The sequence below is a fragment of the Triturus cristatus genome, chromosome 1_2 (genome assembly GCF_964204655.1).
Source record: "Triturus cristatus chromosome 1_2, aTriCri1.1, whole genome shotgun sequence".
NCBI classification, from domain to species: domain Eukaryota; kingdom Metazoa; phylum Chordata; class Amphibia; order Caudata; family Salamandridae; genus Triturus; species Triturus cristatus.
The window spans coordinates 326,687,339-326,709,448 of record NC_140580.1 but is presented as its reverse complement, the minus strand read 5'-3'; the positions used below and the strand labels follow the sequence as shown (position 1 = coordinate 326,709,448).

General features: G+C 42.6%; 1 protein-coding gene across 8 annotated transcripts in view; it reads right to left on the bottom strand.

Annotated features, from left to right (window-relative positions):
- Positions 1–22,110, bottom strand: part of PAX2 (paired box 2) — a 133,383-nt gene that overhangs the window by 28,278 nt on the left and 82,995 nt on the right. For all 8 annotated transcript variants that reach the window (XM_085603893.1, XM_085603896.1, XM_085603898.1 and 5 more), the window contains 2 exons: positions 6,476–6,651; positions 3,629–3,755 (listed from right to left, as the gene is read on the bottom strand). In XM_085603893.1, the coding sequence (XP_085460019.1) occupies positions 3,629–3,755; positions 6,476–6,651 (303 nt within the window). The remainder of the gene's footprint in view (positions 1–3,628; positions 3,756–6,475; positions 6,652–22,110) is intronic.

Sequence of the window (22,110 nt, the reverse complement as noted above, 5' to 3'; positions counted from 1 at the left end):
TGATAAATATTTCCATAGCCGTCCAAAACCCTTTTTTAACCAGATCCCATAGAAGGTGAGTTGATGGCCATCTTCTTGGTCCATACATACACTCCAGGCCACGCCCCTGTGTTTTTTATACATGGGGTCCGCCAGTTTAACTTTAAAGGAGATGTTAAAGATGTTGAAAGATGTCTGAACAGGATCTCTGTCCAATGGCCATCTCATAAGTAAAGCTATCACTCTGACACCTAATGGGTGTGGAAGCCGTGTTCAGTTGCCCTTGTGCAGACAAGCTTTCATGTCGACACTCCTATGGGCTTAAAAGCTCACCTTGTCTCCTCTGCGTGGACATTCCTGCTTTAGAGATTAATTTCTTGGCGGCCTTTCTTCTGCTGTCTTCATATAGTGGAGCAGATTCGCTGTCTTGCCACCCAGCAGGGGAAAGCGAGCCGAATGCGGCTGCTCACCTTTATGGCACTTTCCACATAATAATGACTTCATGAATCTTTCATCTTTAATACATTATGCAAATCAGGGGGCATAAAATCAACAAAGATCGATAACCGCAGGCATTTAATTGCCAGCGGAAGGGGGTGGGCAACAGATTTTTAGAGTGAACCTAATCCGCAGCTCTTCTTTTGGTGATAGGGGCACTCATCCAAAAATTGGATCCCGTCCTAAGTGCCTTAAATAATTCCCCCCCTTTCCTCCTCTTCTTGTTGTTGTTCTTTAATCTCTACTTTCAGATGTTTGCCTTCATTAGTGCTGGTGAGGAGCGATGAGCGTTAATAGCCCTGCCTCTGCTCTTTGCCTGCTCCCCCTGATTAAAACGCTGCATACAGATGAAGATGTTAGCGATAAGGTGCCACTAGGGATTGTCAAGCTGGGCTGGCAATGAACTTTTTCCACACTCGGATCCTGGCGGATCAGGTGGAGAGCTCCCGAGGCGCGAGTCTGCGGCAACATGGCAGGCTTCAAAAACGTGATTTAACAACTCTTTCACAAGAAGGTTTGATTTTGTTTCCTCAGCTCCCCACAGACAGACCTCCACCATCCAATGCCCTTGAAGATGCCCTGACATCACTCTCCATGGAATGGAATGCGGCCTTGTGTTTAAAGTCTTGACGGTGGAACCAGAAGTCATGGGTTCTGTTCCTTGCTTCCCCAAACTGTATGAACAAATATCTCTTTGGACGCACTACCCTATCTGACGAAATTATGAATGCATGGAAGGAAACCACACACCTGCAATAATACAGCCAGGATAGTTCAACGTAGGTCCAAGAAGGGTGGATACATGCTGTATTTTTAGGATCACCTTTTTCTATGCAAATGAGATACATTTAGATTCTTTGCAAAAATATCTTATACAATTATCTTAGAAAATCTGGCAGGGATCATGCCCTCGAGGAGGATATATATTGTTAAGGGTCCGCACTGATTTCCTGTTCCTCACCAACTGTCCCATTCATAACCAGTCTGCGAAATCCTGCTACCTGCTAACTGGATACGAGGGTGAATTTTTAAGCTGCCTCCCCGTTTCACCTTAGTAGCTCTAGTCTGCACAGCCACGATCTCTCATTTTGTTCACTGCTATTCATCCTCGACCTCCCCTGAAGAACCCACATCACACCCCACCTCAAGCATCTCCACTGGCTCCCGTACAGAACAGATGCCAGTTCAAGCATGCGCACAAGGCTCTTCACAACCAAGGACCCGCCTACATTAACCACCGCCTGAACTTCCACCAACCGTACAGAAGATTACTCTCCGCCTTCCTATCCCTTGACCACATTCCCAGCAGCTACTGAAGCAGAAGTGGAGGATGCTCCTTCTCCTACAACGCAGCACAAACCTGGAACAGCCTCCCCAGGCACCTCCGAAGCATCAACTCTTTGCCCAGAATTCTGAAGGACCCTTGAGACCTGGCTGTTCGAATGAGACTTCCAGGACCTGCAAGGGCATGGATACCCTATTGGGTGATTAGCTACGCTTTATAAATCCTGATTGATTGTTGGTTATTTACACCTCATTTTTTTACAATTGTTCGTTGTTCCTCCTTTGCTCTTAAATATGCTTTTCTTTTTTTTATTTTTCACACCAACATACACATATTTGATCGCAATTGTGCACATTCAACAAGCAACAACCATCAGGATTCTTTGTCTTTTTAAACCCTGACCCTTTGTATATTAGATTACTGTCCCCAGAATATCTTGCTGCCGCTGTGTTGTGGAGCAATACAAGGGCGAATACATTGGGACGGTGAGTGCATTTAGGTAAGTATATATTTGCTATTCTTAACCACACACACACACACATATACACACACACACACATCGATGTTTTACCCACAATATTATGCTGGCACAGTATTTTGGACACGATATCCTGATCGAAAACCGACTCTTCACCACTTTTCCTATTACACCCATCTCTGTCTATCGCTCTTTTATACATGCAGACACCAACTCCCAGAAAGAAACCAACACAGACCACACAAAACACACACCGATAAATGCAAAGACACACAAAAAGACCCACATACAAACTTCATCCTCTTTGTATCACATAAAGCTCCTCTTCTTCCCCTGTTTCTTTTCAGCCCTCTCAATCGCTCTCTTATGTATGGTTTGTTCCTGTGTCCCTCAAAATGGATGCTTAGGTTGACGATGAAGGTGAGTTCTGTTACTACACTATTATAGGCCTCAAGTTTACCAAGTTACAAAAAATTCGCCCATGGCTGCCGACCTCAAAGATCATTTAAGAGGCAATGGGTGTGGTATGTTCAGACCCCCTTCCAAATGGCATCTTGAATTAGCTTGGGATCATCTGAGGAAATGCTAAATGGATGGAAAGAGCTTTGGAAGCACCCATATGAGCCCTTCCTGTTCAACAGATATAGATCCCAGTGCTAAGCAAGGGTTGAGAAAACGAAATTCCCACTATCCACAGGAAAATGACATGTGGAAGGACAAGCATAGGTTAAACGGTAGCAAACAGAAAAAATGCCACTAAAGCGCCTCGAATGTATTAACAGAAATAGCTCTGGTTAGGTCATGGTGTCTATAACTGATTGGTGCAGCTGTGTGCGACTTCAAGCGTTGTCTACTGAAACAGGGTAAACAGGGCGCCATTACGATCATAAGGATTTCCAAGTATTCGTTCAGCCTATTTCTACAACTGTAGATACTTTATACCTAAATCATTGCGAGTACAAGACAAGGGAATTTTCACACCACATAAATAAAGCACATCTAGTGATGACAGCATACTCAACACATAATCACTGAGCAAGTAAATATACCCTATTCTCCTTCAGAAAGAAAAATGTCTGGGTGGTGCCATCATGTGGGAAGCCTGGTGTGGAGTTTCCCTAGTAGTGTGGCTAATGAGCCTGAACAGACCATCTGCTGTATCTCTAACTTGGGCAGAATTTGAACAATTTCAGTGGGAGAGACTGTTTTCTTGCCTGGCGGGAGAGGCATTTGTAAGTTTCTGTGGACCATCAACACCCACCTTCTGCTTGCTTCTGAGTACCTATAGGTGAAAGCAATATCCCATCCCTCCAGACCAGATACAATAACTCTCAGGAGGAAAATAAAACCCAGAGGCTATGCCAGTGTTGCCTTGGAACTCAGCTTACCGGTCACCACAGGATATGTCTGGGGTCCTGACACGTTGCTTCCCAGGTCTTGGTTAGCGGACGCTGAGAGGCTTGACTTCACTTCATCCAGACCGGGGGTAAGTGCGGGAAGAGAGTACTCGTTAGCCTGGAGAAAAGGAAACAGAGACACTTATCTGTGAGTGCGTTGCAGAGGGGACATTTGTAAAGAGCATTATGGGTCATATTCCTCAGAGGGATATGGATGTCCCTTTGAGAAATCAGTGTTGGGACAATAGCTCTGTGTTGCAAGCTAGGTCAGGTGATTTTGCATCAGGGCCATGTCTAGGAGAGGCTGGTAGAGTTGGGACAGTGTCAGCCAAAGCGAGAGGCATGGGTCTGTAGGGATAGCTCTCTATGTCTTTGCTGTGGGTTGCATAAAATTCATTCGTAGGCTGTAGCGCTGACCCTGTGACGCAGCCCTTCGCCTTCACGGTCGCTCCAGGAAGTGACACGGCTTGCTTCACAGGGCCTGAATCACTGCTGAGGAAACCGCCCTTGTGATGTCTTCCGGGTTAAAGGGCTGAGATAGAAACTGACAGCTCGTGGATTAAAAAAACACAGAAGTGTATGGGTGCCCAGCCTTCTTTCTGGTTCACAACCTCCACCGTCAAGGTGTTTCTCTGGTGTGAAAAGGGTTATGAGCATAATGTGTAATTTAAACAGACTTGAGTGCGTTCTCTCTGTGGGGAAGCACTGAGCAGCTCTCCCCAGATCTCAGATTGGTATGTCGAAAGATCCCTCCAGTCATAACAAAGCACGGAGCCCCCCCGACCCCCACCACCGCCAAACATCAGTCTTTCTTCTGCTACTTCTGTGTGCATTGGGGTATGAAATTGGGGAGGGGGCCAGGCCGCCTGGCCAGCAGACGGGTGGGAGGGGCGAGTCATTGCATCTGAAAGGGGGTCCCGTCCCCGAAAACCATCCCGCAAATTGCCTTTTTATTATGGCGTTTTTCAGACCCAGACCGTGGGCCCTTCACAGCTGCTTTTTCAAAGGGCGTAATAAACCGGTGAAGACTAAGAAAAAAGGAAAAGTGGGTCTGATTAATATTACATTAAATTAAAACTGATTTTCTGCTCTTTCTGGGTCCTTTTTTTCCAGCCCACGCCCCCCTTCTAACCCCCACCTCCTCGGCTGGGCCCGATTGCCTAGTCATTTCCAATTCCTTTTCGTATTGATCTTGCTGTAGAAATCAGTTTTGTAATTAGCTGCAAATTAGGCCTTCTTCTGGGGGTGAGGCTGCCCCCTGATTTATCACCGGAGTAATTTGCTGTGATCGGAGAGAAATTAAAATGAACTCAATTAGACTGCGGGTTTGCTTTATGGGCCCAGCTCGGAGTTTCAGGGGGAAAAATGAGTGTGCTGGCGTTTAATAGTCTAATGAAAGTAAATAAAGGTTATCCATTGTAATAAACCCTGGGACTCAGGGAGAGAAGGAACACCACTCGGAGGCTGGCTCGGGTGTTTTATGCTTTGGGGGACATTCGAGTGGTTTTTATTTTGCTTTTTATTGAGACAAACAGCCTTCAAAGACAGGAAGTTGCATAGAAGGACTGGCTTTTTCAGATTCTGGAAAAGCCAAGGCTGGTCCACCAAAGACATCTTTTGAGATTGGGTTTGGGGATGCACCGGACAACACCACACAAGCTGAGTGAAGAACATTGGAGCATCTGTGAGGAATAGGTCACAACTCTACATAGAGGATTGTATAAATTGTGTTTTTTTTTTATTTTTTACCGGATTGGAAATTCATTCACTGTTGCTATTATCAGTCTCCAAGTGAACAATGGGCTCATCTGAAGAGGACAATCAGAGAGCCAGGCTGGATTCGGCGGGAATGTGTAGGACCTGGGGGTGCGTCACTTTGTTGTGTAGCCCTTAAAAGGAGACAGGCCGTGGCAGGAGGAGATAAAGTGGGACCTGTGTTTAGCTTCATTGGGGGGGTCATGGGCTGCGGTGCATGGGGGCAGGTAAAAATGATGCCTGCGCTCAGAGATTGCTGGAATTTACGGATTCACATCCAATTATTGACTAGCATCAACTAATATGTGTCCAATGGAAAAGGACCAGGCGAGGGCAAATGGGAAGCATCCCTTCCCTCTTGTAGAGCTAATCAAATATATAAAGCACCGAAGGCATACAAAGAAGCAGGCGTTTTTCAGTAGAAAAAAGTCTTGGAAGGCAGGCCAAAATAAGACAATCGTAAATTGTACACCCGGAAGTCAAACAGTGAAAATATTTGCGCCCAGAGTGCATGATCGAGGCACAGCACCACCACCCAGCAAAGGTGGTGGACACATTCATCACATCAGGTACAAAAGCCTGATCCACACATGTATGAGGACCCTCAGTGGAGATGAAATGAGAGATGGGCCAGAGGTTCTGTGAAAGCCAGAGAGGGGCACTCTGCTGACTGAATGGGTGAGCTGGGCTTTATTCTTTGTCCTTCCATAACCTGAGAGTTTCAACTCAGCGAGCACTATTGGCCCAAGTTAATAAGAGGTGCAGTTTCATGCACCTCATCCATTCCCGCTAGCCAACAGGAACCCTCATACTCGCTCTGTGATCTTCGGCCAATCTGAGCCATGGAAACTGTGCTGAGTTTGTATTCCTCATGCATGTGGAGATGCACTCTGAGATGCCTCTCAAAACCATAAATTCTTTATTTATTTAACTTATTGAGCAGATTGGGAAGAAGCACAATGCCGACAGTGAGCTGAACATCAGCGACTATGGCTAGCAATTGCATGGAGCATTTTCCCACAATTCCTCTAGTCTCTGATGAACTTCAACCTTCCTTCAGTTTAATTTTTCAACAGGCCTCACCTGTTCAGATTTGATGTGCTCTGAGGTTTGGAAGACGTCAGGGTAAGAAGGGCGCTCAAAAACTCGGTCTAAAGCCTCCAGTTGCTGCTGGGTGAAGGTGTCGGCACGGAGGTGCTTCCGTAAACTCTCCACACTGCTCGGGGAGTCTCCATTTGGGCCTGTCCCGTCGGATCCATCTACAAACACATACAGAAACAAAACGGGGTGGTGATTATTGAGTTACCCAGTTCTCTTGAACTCATGAATGTGTTGTGGTTGTAAATTCAAATAGAGGGTCTGGGGGAACAAGGAACCAAACTGTGTTTTGTTGTCTTTGAAAAAATACCAAATAAAACCCATGTTTTTGAGTGATATCAAATAACCACTGAAGCGACCATGCTGATTGGTCCCAAAGCAGGTGCTGGGATCCAACATGTGGTCAGAGTCATGCGATGTAGCTTGGGACCGATAACCTTCCTTAATAATGAACAGCTGTTTGGAAAAGATGAGTTGAAACTAGGTAGGACAGATGGGTGTGGCATTATGAGGCCTTGTGAAAAGTAAATGGAAGAAGACTCTATAGTGATTTTAAGCCCCATTGTTTTGTGTGCAAAGCCAGAAAATATGGATTGTGAGGGATAAAGAAAGCAGGTGGTATACAGTTTATGTAATGGAAATTGGGGTCAGGAGTATGGATTTTCTGAACATCAGAGTGTCAATATTTTGTGGGATTGCCACACTCCTGGGACTCCTAGACCTTGCTTTCAGAGTGATGTAATGTAAAAGTAATGTGGCGCATGATTTTATGAGTGAGCAGAATGAGTCTGTTGGTAATTTCTAGAGAGTGCACAAGTGATGTAGGAGTGATCAAGTGAGAGTGAGACTTCGAGTTACCAGAGTTTAAAAATGCAACTCCCTATTTATTTATTTGGACTTCCATTATGGTTAGAAATTGGTACAGAAAGGAATATCTTGTTCAACCCCAGACAGCTGAGGTAGTCTTCCATGATAAAAGTCTGTTCAGCAGCTATTGTAAAATGTCAGGAGTCAGTCCCAAGACAAAGGGCCATTAAGGTAGGATGAAGCTCTCTCATCAACACTACTCCATCAACTAGACTTTGAGCACTTGTTTGTCTGGAAGCTAGGAGTGATATAAGGATGTCACAGAGGGAGCTATTTCATGCACATCTGGATACACAAACCACACTGACTTTTTGACTTTCTCACCTTGTTCATAAGACTCAAGGGAGGGATGATTTTAGGAAGGGAAAATATATTGTATTCGAGCACCAAACATCTAGAACTAGTCAAGAAGGTGTTTCACCCAAGTCATCTACTATTAAGTAGTTAGTTAAATGAAAACCCGCTGTCACAAACCTAGACCTTTCGTCTCACATTACACTATGTATAGTATGCACTTCATATAACCCTCACCCATTGTATACAAATACACAATACTCCGGTTGCATATGAAACTGAAATATCTAGACAGATGGTTGTGCAAGTGTTTTAGGTACTATTTGTCTTCAACTAAGTATATCATAGCAGCAGATGGCCACTAGCATGCCTGCCAAAGAGTCACCAGAAGCTTACTACCCGTGGCCTTCATCTGACCTTGCCATTCGGGTATTCATCATGTAAGTGATAGAGAACGGGCAGTCAGGAGATTTGAAGGAACGCGATCACCCACAGGTTTAAAGTTTCTGGATCGCACAACGCCCAACATTAACTGGAAGCCCATCTTCATGTGCCTAACTACCTTACAAATCACTTCCAATTTGTTAAGATTCAAAGAAATCTGCACTCTTCCGTAGAACCCAAACTGGCCATTGCTAAGTGGCTACAAAACAAAGTTAGAGGGAATCATCTAGAGGCAGCAGGAGAATTTGTTTGGAATCAGCTCAATATGTCACATCACAAAGGTTTCATGAGCCAATGAAGAAAGCATTTCTTAACTGCACCAGTCAGTTGATTGCCTTCGTTATTTCTGTATGTACCTCTGCTCTTTGTCTAATAAGATAGGCAGCTTCTCATATATTTATTATTCTGTTATTAGGCACTGAGAGGCCTTGCTCGTTTCTCAAAGTTGTTCTGCAATATAAATAAAATAGATACAAAATAATATTTCCTCACAGATACAAAATGACCAATTCTCGCCTAGTAAATTAGCAATATTTTTGTGTGGAGTGATGGTTGGCAGTCATGCTGCTCGTACTGTGTATCAGCACCATCACCACAGCAAAAAAGAAGTCATATTGAGCTGCCTACAATGCCTCGGTGAACTTTTAAAAGGGTAAATTGTTTTTTGCACTGCAGAGGCACCATATGGAAGCTGGAAGCCTGAACTTTGCAATCGTTTCCTGCTCATCTCACAGTTCACCATCTGATAGTGGTTCTGTGGTGATATGTGATGTGGTCGAGTAATGAGTGCCAAGACCGTGCATCTCAGAGCGGTCCTGTGTAAGTTGGCACGTCTGTTCCGGCCGTGGCTTTCTGATCACTCTTTTCAAGTGTCAGGCGCCTACAGCATTTCTGTCTTGGCATTTCACTTGTAGTGCCCACCAATAGGTAGAACTGTTTCACCAACTCCAGAACTGCCAATATGCCCTCGATGAGAATCCAGCAACCGCCATGCCCACCACAAAGGAACATGTATGTGCTGGGATTCCATTCTGAAGTCCACATATTCTCCCCCCAACCCATTGATCATCTTCAATGTGCTGCTGTTTGCCCTCTTTTGTGCATGGTGGTATGATAAACTGAAGACGGGGAAAAAAGCAAAAGGTTTATTTGTGGCAGGCATGCTCACCTCGCCACTTGGAAAGGATCACAGATGTTGGTTGTTTCCCAACTAACTGGTACTCTTTTTAGTTTTATTGAACTCAGAAGGATGAAATAGTGAGAGGACATGCTAGAACCTATGACCATTACAATTAAGCACAGATCCCTTCCCCGTAATGTATGCAGTAATCCACAGAGCCACGAGACCAGCTGTAGACAGGGTGGGGAGTCAACTTTCCAAAACTTTGTTTGATACCCACAGTACAGGTGGGTGCATTTTAGTAGTGAACTGACAATAACCCTGAAAGAGTTTGCTGGTGGTAACCATGCGGTGCCAATGAGGGTTGCACTGCAATTGCCACACACACCTTCAGTGTGAATTTGTTGTCAGACATAAAAGACCCAATTCCTGTTTCTCACAGTTAGAAATAAACTGTGTGGACTAAAACAAACTAATTTCCCCAATAGATAATATACAGACCTATATTAGGCCCTTGAAGATAAGCAGTAGTTTTGCATCTTCACTCAAAAAGCCTGAAAACGGTGTAATGGGGCGTTCCCTCCGAATCCATCTTAAATGTAATCATATAGGCTTGAAAGGGCTTAGAATTTATAACCTTTGACCTGTTTTTCACGTGGGCTGTCATCCTCACCGCTTGATGCCTCTCTGCATTCCCTAATTGTGGAAACCACCTCCTGTAGGCTACAGCCCACTAAATCCACTGAAACCATTTGCCAACAAAGCCCCTGCCTCTCTGCATTGAATGAGCTGCGTGGAGAGTACACCTCAGCCCATAAATCATTCCGAAGGTGACTGTGCTATATGACATAATCAATACTGCATTATAGCAAGGTGCCGTATCATTCATAAGATAATACAAAATATCTTCTATTGATTTATTTCATAAGCCACCCAATACTCTCCCTTCCCACAGCACAAAAACATTCCTCCCTTTCACTTCCCTGAGGGAGTGCGCACATTTGTATCTTTTTTTATTCTTTTTATATTTCCAGCCCAGAGCATCACATGAAAATACAGAATTTGACCGCAAAAAAAGAGTCTACCGATTTCCCAGCTCCTCTCTACAACAAGCAGTAGTAAAGGCATAGGCCTGGCTTGCAGTTTAAATCATGTCTATTTTAGTTTAAAAAAGCCTTTTGCAATAAAGAATGCTTTCTATATACAATATATCTATGAGATAAATAGCTTAATGTGTGATGAATCAGTGTGCTTTTGAGAAATAAAATAGCTCCTCTCGCGTGGCAATGCAATGATACACCAAACGACCAATAACGTGAGGTGAAAGGGCGATAACTCTCACGATAGCAGCAAATGTCCACTGTATGTATATGTTACAGAATTGGCAACATTGCAACTTGCAGACAGCTGCACTGTCAAACTACATCGAAAAAGGCAGAAAAAGCTGTGCCCTTGACAACTTGGTGCTACTGCTGTTTTCCCTATGCACCTGCCCCCCCACCCCCACCCCCATACGCACAAGTGGTTTGTACCGGGAGAATGAAGGTGAAAAGTGGGATGAAATGATAAGGAATAACTTAGTTGGCTTCTGGGGTGGTTTGAAGTTTGCAACATCCGTGCAGAATTCTTTCTTATTCCTTAGGCGGCTTGCTCAGCCTTCTGTCAGAGACAGACAAACAAAGCTGTTGACAATAAGATCCTACACTCCGCATTATGCAAACCGCTGAAGGTAAAACGCAGACGGGCTGGCTGAAGGTGCTAGGCGTGGTATGGGGTTCCTTACCTACTGTGATCAATTCAAAGAAAGCTATTCACCAAATATCTGTATCTGCATTTTATAAAACAAATACCTTATTTAAGTTTTTTATTTGTAGTTTGCAAATACATTATCATAGGGATTTGTGATTTATGTTACCTGTGTTTATATTGGGAAATCTGTCCTTCGTATTTCATTGTAAAAATAAATTCAAAATGAAAACATCATCACTGTGTGACAACCCATCTAGGATTTGGGTTAGATGGAGGTTTTGAAGACGGAGATGTGGAGGGAAGATTGTGGTTGGAGATGAAATTCTAGTGCTTCCAAACTACAAGCAAACATTGTCACTGCCAATAGGTTGCACTTTGCCAATGCATTTTGGCTGCTGGAATTGCTTTTGCCAATGTTAGATACTTTTATACTGGGCCAACAACGTCAAAGCCAGTAGTGGTTCCTGGCCATGCTAAAAGTATAGGAAATATTGTTTCTATACTTTAATGTTGGCCGCCACATTGTGTCACAAGACACCGCATGGTGACAGTGCAACACAGTGACTATCTGCAACGTTTTCTATGCTTTCTATACTCTGAAGGTGGCTGCCATTTTGTGTTTTACATAGAATTACCCATATCATAACTGGCAAGGTTGGGTAGTCATTTAATGTGTGACACCTTGAACCAGTTCAAGGACTTTAGGAAAGGTCTTTTTACAGTTCTGGACACATAGACCAACCCTTACTGAGGGAAGAAGGACATTGCAAGTATCAGAGAGCTAAGTGCACTTAGTTCAAAAACTAGGATTAACTAGATGCCATGGGAAGACACTTGGCAGCTACAACATTTGTGCATCACTATAAGTAATATCATGGATAGAAAAATGATACTTCCCTTTGTGGAGCGAGCATGTGCTCAGCGATTATTTGTGTATGTATACTCACATGGCCATTTTTGTGCAGTTTGCATGTGATGTGTTAGTATATAGACCTGGTACTGTTCTCGAGGACATAGTCATGTGTGTTTGGATTTTGTGGCTACGTAGGACATGTGAATGTTTTTCGCATTGTGGGCTCTAGCCATAGGTTTTCGAGTACATTCAGTGGTTGCGGGCTTTGTTGTGTTTTCCTGCAGTATGCGATTCACTGGAGATGCATTTTCAGTACATGTTTTCAGATGTTGTGTTAGTTGTTGTATGAGGTGTCTGAGTGAATATTGATACATTTGCTGAGGTATTGCCATCATTGTGCATGTATAGTTATGTTTTTTATATGCAAGGTACACACATATATGTGTAATATTTACTAATGCTCATTCTGTACATTTAGGCGACGGTGGCAAAGCATTTTGTGTAGGTTAATGCATATGTGTGTAAGTATGTTTGTTCTTATCTCGAATATATGTATTATATGTACCAGTAGGTGCATATACCTAGATATCTATATGTGTGTTTCTGGCATAGTTGTACATGTCTGTTCATGTGCACTTGTGTTTTTAGCTGCATCTGTATTTGTGTATTTATCTGTATGAGATTTTATATGTGTTGGCCTACGTAGGTCTATGTATTTATGTGTCATATTTGTATGTGAACATCTGTTTGTCACTACAAGCATGTTTGTGTGTTTCTATATGTATTTACTGGTTATTTGTATGTGTTTAGGTGTAGTTGTGTCAATTTTTGCTTGACTGTAGGTGCATGTAAAATGATAATATGTCTGGGTCTGTATTCCTGTGACTGTCTGAGTATATGTTTATATGTGTGTCTGTATGAATATGAGTATTTCATGAAGGTGCATGCCTACACCTGCATATAAGCATATGTCTGTGATTGTGTATATGTATGTGTATGTGACCCTATGCGTGTGTGAATGACTGTGTGCCATAAGGGCGTTTGCTGGTGCCCTGTTTTAAAATGTAGATGTGTGTTTGAATGTGGGTGTGAATGACTGTGACATGATGATAGTATGTGTGTGTGTAGATATGTTAGTTTGGTTTTATTGGTGCCCATGAGTATATCTGTGTGCATGGGCATGCCAGTGTGAATGACTGTGTGTCATGATAAGTGCATGCGTGTTTGTAGATGTGAGTGTGCCTTTATCAGAGCTCTTGTATATGTCTGCGTGTGGGTGTGAATGACTGAGTGTCATGATGACTACACACGTGTGTGTGTAGATGTGCAGGTGCCTTTGTTGGCGCCCACGCGCACGCCTGGGTGTGCACTTGGGAGCAAGCGCACCGCGGCTGTATGTCAGCTTAAAGCGTAGGCTTCTTAAGTCACCGCGTGCCTCTGTCCCTTCATTTATTCCGGGGCCCTTCAGATCTCGACAAATCTGTCAGTCTAAATTTGCGGGAGATTATGGCGCGCTCTCCCCGGCCCAGGGAGCGGTGATATATGATATGTGCTGCCCCTATTGATTGCCTGATCTGGTGGCAGAGGGCCGGCGAAATGAACTTGGAATGAACATCATGCCTCAACTCATTGTGCGTATAATACACTACTTAATCCCACATTTTTCAGCCACCATGGAATTCAATTGATCAATCATGTTTCACTGATAGTACTATTTTAGGGGTTATTGCTGCTATGCTCTGCACGATGACCTTTTTATTTATTTATTTTTTTGTGTCAGCTCAGGACCTGGTGATGAGCCCAGGCTTAAAGAGTCACAGGGAATGAGATAGAGAGAGACCAGCGAGGTAGGGGCGAGTGAGGCAGGTGGGAGGAAGCGGGGAGCCGTGGGGGAGGAGTGGGAGGATATGTGCTAAAGGAATCCTCTGAAAAAAGAGGGTAATGCATAGAAGGTTGTACCAAAGGATAAAAGGCTCGTTCAAATAGAGAGAACATAATATATGGCATCAGAGACATATACATTTGTTTGTATTCTTACTGGCCATTATTTACATACACACGCATGCAAACACACACGCGTCTGTATTTTTAATATATATTTATACACACATATAAAAATTTGCACGCACAGGCCTGTATGTCAGTGTTTTTAACATACAATAATATACCTATACACACAGACAAATATGGAGTTGCACACAAATATAGATGTATGCAGATGTTCAGAGTATACTATTCTGTTTATTACCAATAAGTATGTGAAAGCGACAATAAACAACAATCCACAGCATTACACTCAGCAGATCTGCATTTGTGACTTAGGCCATGTTGTTATTGAATATGAACATCTTACAAAAAGAGTTATTTAGCAAGAGCATAAGGGGGTTAAATTGATACAGTGAGAAAAGAATTTCGTTAACTAGGCCTTGAGATTATGAGTTCACTTCCTTTCCTCAGCAAAGCAATTGTAAAATGGATTTTGCAGTGCAGTGCACTTCTATCAAATAACATGTTTTTATTGGGGCACTTTTCACTGTCATGGCATTTACAGTATATTATCAGAAAAAAACAAAGGTTAAAGTGAGTTATAAGTAAGTAAGTTAGTAAGATTTTAACTGAAATCCTTAGAAATTCACTGAAAAAACAATGGTTAAAGCGGTGTTATACAGAGGTCTTCTAATAATTAAAAAAATACTATGTTAAAACCAAAAATACAATGAATTCCCCAGTTATACATAAATGACCTAAGTATAATGTACCGCCATAGATTTCACATGTCATGAGTGGAGTAATAGGTGAAGTCATAAGCAGTGCTTCGCAGAGGTGCAAGTTATACTTAGATCAGCTCTGTATAAGTGAGATAGAATGACAATGACTAATCTTTGTATGTACGACCTCAGTTGTTTACAAAAAGCATTATTCATTCAACTCAATTACTCTGTTCTGTGGTAATAACACGGACGTTGCCCTTTGCACTATAACAAATGGGCAAGAAAGTATTTATTGGTACACTTTCTACAAAAAACATGTTATTTTTCAACATTAATTTTCACAGGCATAGCATAAATATGTTAATATATTTTGCATATAGAGTTAGATAAGAAGGTGGAACTCTGTGACACCCTTCTTGCTTGGTAATTGAATAATCTTTTTTTAAGGGAATACACGTCAACAAAAATATTTCTGAAATAATGCTTTTCAAATGATTACTTGAGTTAGTAACATTTTTATTCAAACACATATGCTTGCTGTAAGTCAAAGACTTAACCGCTAAGCCATATTTGTGACTAAGTTAGCTGTTTAAAATCATACCATGAGAACCAGGTCTTTTCATTTTCATATTCTAAATTGTCATATTTTTATTAAAGTGCATTTGTAAACAAGAAATAGAGGGCCAACCTCTACCCTGAGCACAAAACATTTGGAAACGCCAGTGGCTTGATTGAAAGCATCAACCCTAGAAACATTCAGACACATTATCAAGTAGAACTGTTTACTGCAAAATATATCTTATGCAGAACTATTTTGTAAGTGTCAAATAATGATATGTCCAGCATACATTGCAAAGTCATGGTTTCCACAGAAGTGGAAAAGCGAAACACTTTACAACTTTCACTACATTTTCTATACACTTTTTGAAAAGTTCAACTAAAACCTTTGTAACTTCATTAAAATTAAGCTGTAAGCACCTTTTGATATAATACAATGAAATAGAAGCTAAAGGCCAGGTGCAGATTGAATGTTTTTACTTCCATTATTGTTGCATTCTAACATGCTCTGCAGGTAAGAGGGAGGGAAAACCTTTTTGTCCCAACTTTGTGACAGAGGAATTACTTGGGAGCAAAAATAACCTGTTAGGTGTGCATTTCATTGCAAAAGGAGTGAATTAACATGACACCTTATAAACGGTTTGGGTGTATAAAGGAACTGTGTACCGCTAAATGAGTTTCGCAGTAGATGGGTAAAATTTAATATTCCTCCAATCTGCCCTACATGTTTGGTTAATTCTAAAAAAGTAAATTAGTTTATGTTTTTCTGCACCAAATACATTGCTAATAGGAAAACATGGCTAATACCGGTCTGATGTATTTTATCGATAAAACACCTGAAGGATACTAATAGAATCCTTAAAAGCGATAGCATGTACTGGATAGTGTTTGCCTTGTATGTGTATCTGTTGTATACTTGGTGGCTGAGAAGCAAAACTGGGGGACAAGTCGCTAGGCCATGAATCGGACTATTTTACTTTACTAAATTGCACTGTACTTGTTCCTTCTAACTGAATTTTATAGCCATAAGATATCTGTAAAATGGAGAAGGATTACAATTAAATTTTTACTACTGCTAAATGAAAATTGCACCCACACTTTAGGGTTCCACGTGATTTTACTAAAGCACCAATCACCAATCAAATCTGCTGTTCTTGCTATATTACGTTGGATGTTATGTACTAACTGGAAATAACTAGCATCATCAGGGAATGAGATTAAAATGTAAAAGACGTATACCTTTTACGTCACACCCAGAGGGTGTCAAGAGGCATACGAAATAGGCAGTCTTAGCTGATGTTCTAATTTGCATCATAGGGAAACGTGAGTTAAAGAAAAAGATGTATGCCTTTTATGTTTCACCTAGAGGGTACCTAGCTGCACACGCAAATAGACAGTTCCAACTGGACTACCTACAATCTGGACTTCCGTTTAAATACTAGTTCACATGCCCTTTAGGGACAAAAATGATAGTTATGGTATTGATCTTAAGGATTTTACGATGATTGTATATATGTGATGTACTTTTATGGTTTTCCTCAAAAAACAAATAAAGATTATTAAAAAAAAAAATGATTCTCTAACAGGGTGGTTAAGGTTTTCCAATGCAGCCTGTAATAAATCATTGTCAGGTATGGCAACTCCAATGCTCCTCTGCCACATCTATTATGTGTAATGTCCATATGTCCAGTTAGGGTTGATTTTTTTTTTTTTAAGTTACTATCAAACTAATCATCAAAGCTTGTCGGGGATTCAGTTACATGGTGACGATGGAGAGTCCGACTAAAGAAGCGCAAGTGGTAACGAGGGGGGCGAATAGATGAATATGCCAGAGGCTTAGATTTCCATCACTAGTTATCTGCATTCAGGCCACAAAATGGCTTGTCACTGGTGACAACTGTCTCTCACATTCATATTTGATGGCATTGAACTTCAAGGCGTGTAAATAGTTAAGACTGAAACCGGCCAACTCATTAGAACTACTTACCCTACAATAAAGAGGGAATACATTTTCAAACCAACACTTGACTAAAATATTAAAACAATAACATCAGCTATCAGATGTGGAGGAGTTGGGTCTGTTTTTCAAATAATTTCCAAACTTTTGCAAGAAACTGGGACATGTGATCTTGAAACTATAAATATGTCAGTATCTTACGTTTAAATAAAGAATGTAATTGTGTTTTATGACTGTGCTTTATATGTGTATGAAAAGAAACTTTTGTTAATTCCCATTAGGTATGGAGCAACTACGTCACCAGTACAGGTTACACGGCCTCTGATCCCATGCCACATTTTTTTCCCCATAAAAAAATATTTTCAGTTGAAGACATAATTTATTTTTTAACCGTTTTTCTTGTTTCCCTATCAGATGTTTGTATGTCTCAAGGCAGCTTTGTCCTGTCAGGCATTTTTCCTGGACAGCCCCTCGGGGGCCTTTCATAGCACTGCCAGTTGTTGCAGTTTCAAACTCAATTGTTCTCCTCGGTACTGAGGCAAATGGAGTCATTAATTACCTTCTATCAGCTGGGCCGAGTTCAGAAAGCGATCAATAGCCCGGCGTTTGTCATTCACAGCAGCAAGCGAGCGAGCAGGCGAGCAGCCAGACGAATACCCACACACAACACAGACACCAGGAATAATCATAATACCCATTATCAATACAGTAACATGGCATTTTGATCAACACAGCAGCCACGCGTCTCTCTCAAAAGGCAGGGGTTATCTCATTTCCTCTTGCACTGCAACAAAAAGCAACTGGAACGTATATGAGTCTACAGCCCCCGCCCCCTGATCCTGTGGCATATGAATGGTACAAAGCAGACTTCTCTGGCTGTTGACTCCCTTCAACACCTCTAGACTCTTTGGAGCCTCTCTATGAGCAGACAAGGCCTCATTTAGGAAGTGAAATGATGATGTGTTGTGTGTTCTCCTTTTGACCGTGGTAAAATACATATTTTCATGCCATGCATACAGTGATGAGGTGAAGCCACATGGCCAATTGAGGTCCTTTACGGCACTGTAATATTCTGATGCTGTTAGTAGTATCCTGTTGTTACTGAGAGTCACAGATCTTGCCAGGGGCGGCTCCCCCTAAATGGCGGAGGAGCGTTGCCCAGCATGCTGAGAGTGTAGCATGCAAACATTTATAATTAAAATGGCATAATAATGCAATTTTTTGTATTTGCCATCAGCTCGCGCTGTGTACAGGGTAAGCGTGAGGCAGGGGGATGTGACTGAATCCTGTTATTGCAGGATTACAGCTGCCCTTTTCAGTGCGCATATCAGGTTGTCCGACTGGCTTCCTACGGCCAGCAAGAAATGTGCACTGTACACCTAGCAATGCCTGGGCTGCGAAACAACCAGGGGATTGTGGCTCTGGCCCCCAGCCTCAAAATGAGCACTGGGTTAGCCGGCTCCCACCAATCCTGGAGCTGCTCTCAAGCGTAAAGCAGCTCCTACATTGGCCAGGAGTCATGGTCCACTGGGCAGTAAGGGAAGTCCTGCTCATGGGCGTCAGACCGCCATTGCTGGAAGCACGGCACTAGGTGAGAGCATTAATATGGTGAGCTGAGTGCATGGCGCCCCCCCTATATTTAGGTATTGCCTGCCGTCGCTGGACCTTGGGAGATGTGTTGTTCAAAGAGGAACAAAGGTACATACATTCTGCAGTATTTAATGTGTGCTGGTGTTTGCAGGTGGTGGGTACTGCATAGAGTTCAGAGAAAGATGACTTATTTATCATCATCAGACTATGACCCAGAGCGAGAGAGTCGAAGGCTGAAAAGGGAGAAGAAAGAAAGTAGAGAAAGATAGTAAAACAGTGGCATTGTGAGAAAGAAGGGATGAAAGACCCTACAAGTGTGAAATAAAGAAAGAGGAAGCATAGGGCTAGTGAAAGAAAAAGGAATGATTTGAAATGAAGACTAGGTAGCTTCAGTATTAAGCAACCTTGGAATTTGGCAGAATCAGCGGTGGACTCTGGGCCTAAGCACTCCAATTATAATGGAGCAATTGTGACAGGGATACCATTTCCCTCTAGCCCACCCATACCAGGACTGGGTTCATCAGAAGGAAGATGTATACTAGACATCACACAACGGGGCAAGTCTTGGCTGTCGGGTTCTGTCTATCGGTAGTGGCCCACTCACCAAAGTGACTCAGATGAGATAGAGCAGGCAATACGATTGGATTTGTGGCATTGTATCTGTCACAAGGCACGCTCACATCCACCTTGCACCAGAATCAAAGCTGCCCTGAAAAGTGCTGATGATAACCTGGCACCATTATGAGTGAAAACAGGTACAGGGGCTATACACAAATACCAGGGGGCAAACTAATTGTGGTGGCGCTTAGTGGGTGTATTGAAATGTAGTTGTTTGTGTAACTTTAGTGCACAAAAGAAACAAAGAGCAGCTTAGTGGGAAGCCCCTCCCCTTCGCACAGTGCAGATATCATCCCCGCCAATCCCAGTCAGACATACAACCTAAGGCAATGCGTTTGCATGTGTTTTGTTACGGGGTATGTGCGCGAGTGCGCACTCGTGACCACGGGCAAGTGATTGGAACTAAGTATGTCCTTGAGCGCAAGTGCTTATGTGTGAGTGCACGTGTGCTTTGTTGTTTGTTGGGGGGTGTCTTTGTCTCTACTTAATCGGACACTTGTTAGAGTAGATAAATACATTTACACTGAATAAACCATTTCATTGCTTTATGTGCTGATTAAGCAGCGAGTTTTCCTTCATTGAAGTTATTTTTCACTATTTCTTTTCTTTCTATAATTCTATTTTCAAGATTGAAGCTGGGAGCCTCTGCGATCTCGAGGGTCTCACCACTCTTGCAGGACTGTACTTCCTTTGGGAGGATAACAGTTTTGCTGAATGTGCACTCCCCCTCACAAACCTCATGTGAGATGCACAAGGAACTCAGTCGAAACTGTGCAAGCGTAGGAACTAATTCAATGTAGCACCCTTCCAAGCCCAGAAGAGCAGGGGAGACTGCAGAAGATGGAGCCAGCCTTTCTTCCGAAGAACCTCACCTCACAGCGAGCCTGCGCAATGAGCTTGTGTGCGACGCGGTCATTTACTATCTGGCACGGCAGCTAGTTGGAAGACCGGTCCTAAATCTGAATCGCTGGCACTGCCCTAACAAACGAGAGACCAGCTGCACTGGGGCATAGCTATCATAAGTGCAGCAGGTGCAGTGGCACCGGGGTCCATATATGTGAGGAGCCACGTGCACTCCAATCACGGCTCACTTATACCAGCCAAGCTAGAGCCAGGGAACCATTTTTCTTGCATACATGGGGGCGATTGCACACTTGCTAGGCCTTCTTCCTCAGAGACCTGCTCTAACTTAGATATGCGTAGACTAAATGTCAATGAGGAATAAGTCTACAGCCAACATGAGTAAGTGAACTTCAAAAGCATGCTTACACATTCACAGTGAGGCATAGGAGCCAGTCAAGAGAGACCCAGTATAGGAAGCAGGGTGCTACTGATTGTGTATTACCATTAGCCAATGGTGTTCCTACGCCTGTAGCGGGCCTTCGTGCATTTTGCAGTAGTAATGGGGAATAACATTCAGGAATCGGTGCTTCCATTACCATTTCTCCATGATATTCCCATTTTCAGCTAGAACTTTACTCGGGCATTTTGTCTTCTGAAAGAAGGCAAAATGCCCAGGTCAAACCCCCTAGAACTGTGGTACTCCGGGCACTATTAATCCTGATCCCTGAATTATTCTTACCACCGACTCATTATTAGCCCACATTATGGTTACATTTTTTATTTCAGCTTTCCAGGCATTTCGGAAGTTTGCGCCTATGTAGCCAACGACAGATTGTTTGCTAAAAGTTCGGGTTTAATGCTACTGTGGCTTACGCAATAATGAATAAAGAAAGGCGGGGATGGGAGCTCTAATTGGAAGACCTCTAGAAACAGACATAGCGCTTAAGTCGCCTGGAGAGCGCTATTAAAATGAATTGCAAAAGACTAGTTGAGTTTGGGAATAAAAACAAAAAGAATAAACTATTTGAAAAAAAAAAATCCAAAGTCTAATTGGATGTTTAATGAATTTTGGTTTTGAGAGACTTTAATAATCCTGGAAATAACCTGTCCTTTAGTGCAAGGGGTACACCATGTCGTGCTACTGATGTTTACTAACAAGTTGTAAATCATCAGTATTATGTAGTAAATGACTTGGATACATGTAAAGCCTCATGCATGAATTACCAGTGGAGAGATGCTAATTACTGCATTCCTGCTCTGAACACACAGGTTGTTAGAAGGTATTGACAAGTCTAATAAAACTAAATGAAGTGTGTCCCTTGGTGGCACTGGGAGATAGTAGTTGAGTTAGTTTGAGAAGGATATCTGGTCTCAAACTAGATGTTGACAATTCATGAGAGAAGGTTAGGAAAGAGCAGATGGACTCAGGTCCTGAGGCAGATCTGTGCAGATATAGAGCCATGAAACAAGAGAGGCGGACTAGGGTGGCCATGGGTATGAATCAGGTTCTGGGTCAATCAGGGAGTATATTTTGGTGTGGAAACAAATTTAGCCGGGTCTGGTGGCTTAGTGGACTAATGCATCCATTCTAGTGGTCTGCGTTTATCCTCGTGGTCCCAGAATCAGATCATGGTGGGTCCACTCTGCCTTTCATCCGCCCGAGGTCGATTGAGTGACAATAAACATCTGTTATTCAGTGCCAAGATACCCTACCGGGTGAACATGCGCTTTACAAATACACGTTATGTTATATGCCTGTAAGACTAACATTAGCCTGGATGAGATGGGGCAGGTAGCCTTGTGAGTGGCAATAATGTGATATAAATAAATGTTTTAAAAAATATACTGGCCTAAAGCACCCTTTCATTTTTTTCCCTTCAATTCTACCCTGAATTAAATGCTCTTCGGTTCAGCCTGGAAGCGCCAATCTATGTGTCACCTTTCATCGACATGTGCTGTTGAGCTTCAGAGTAACATTTCCTTATGTTTCTTTAACACACAGGATCTGAGTGTCTC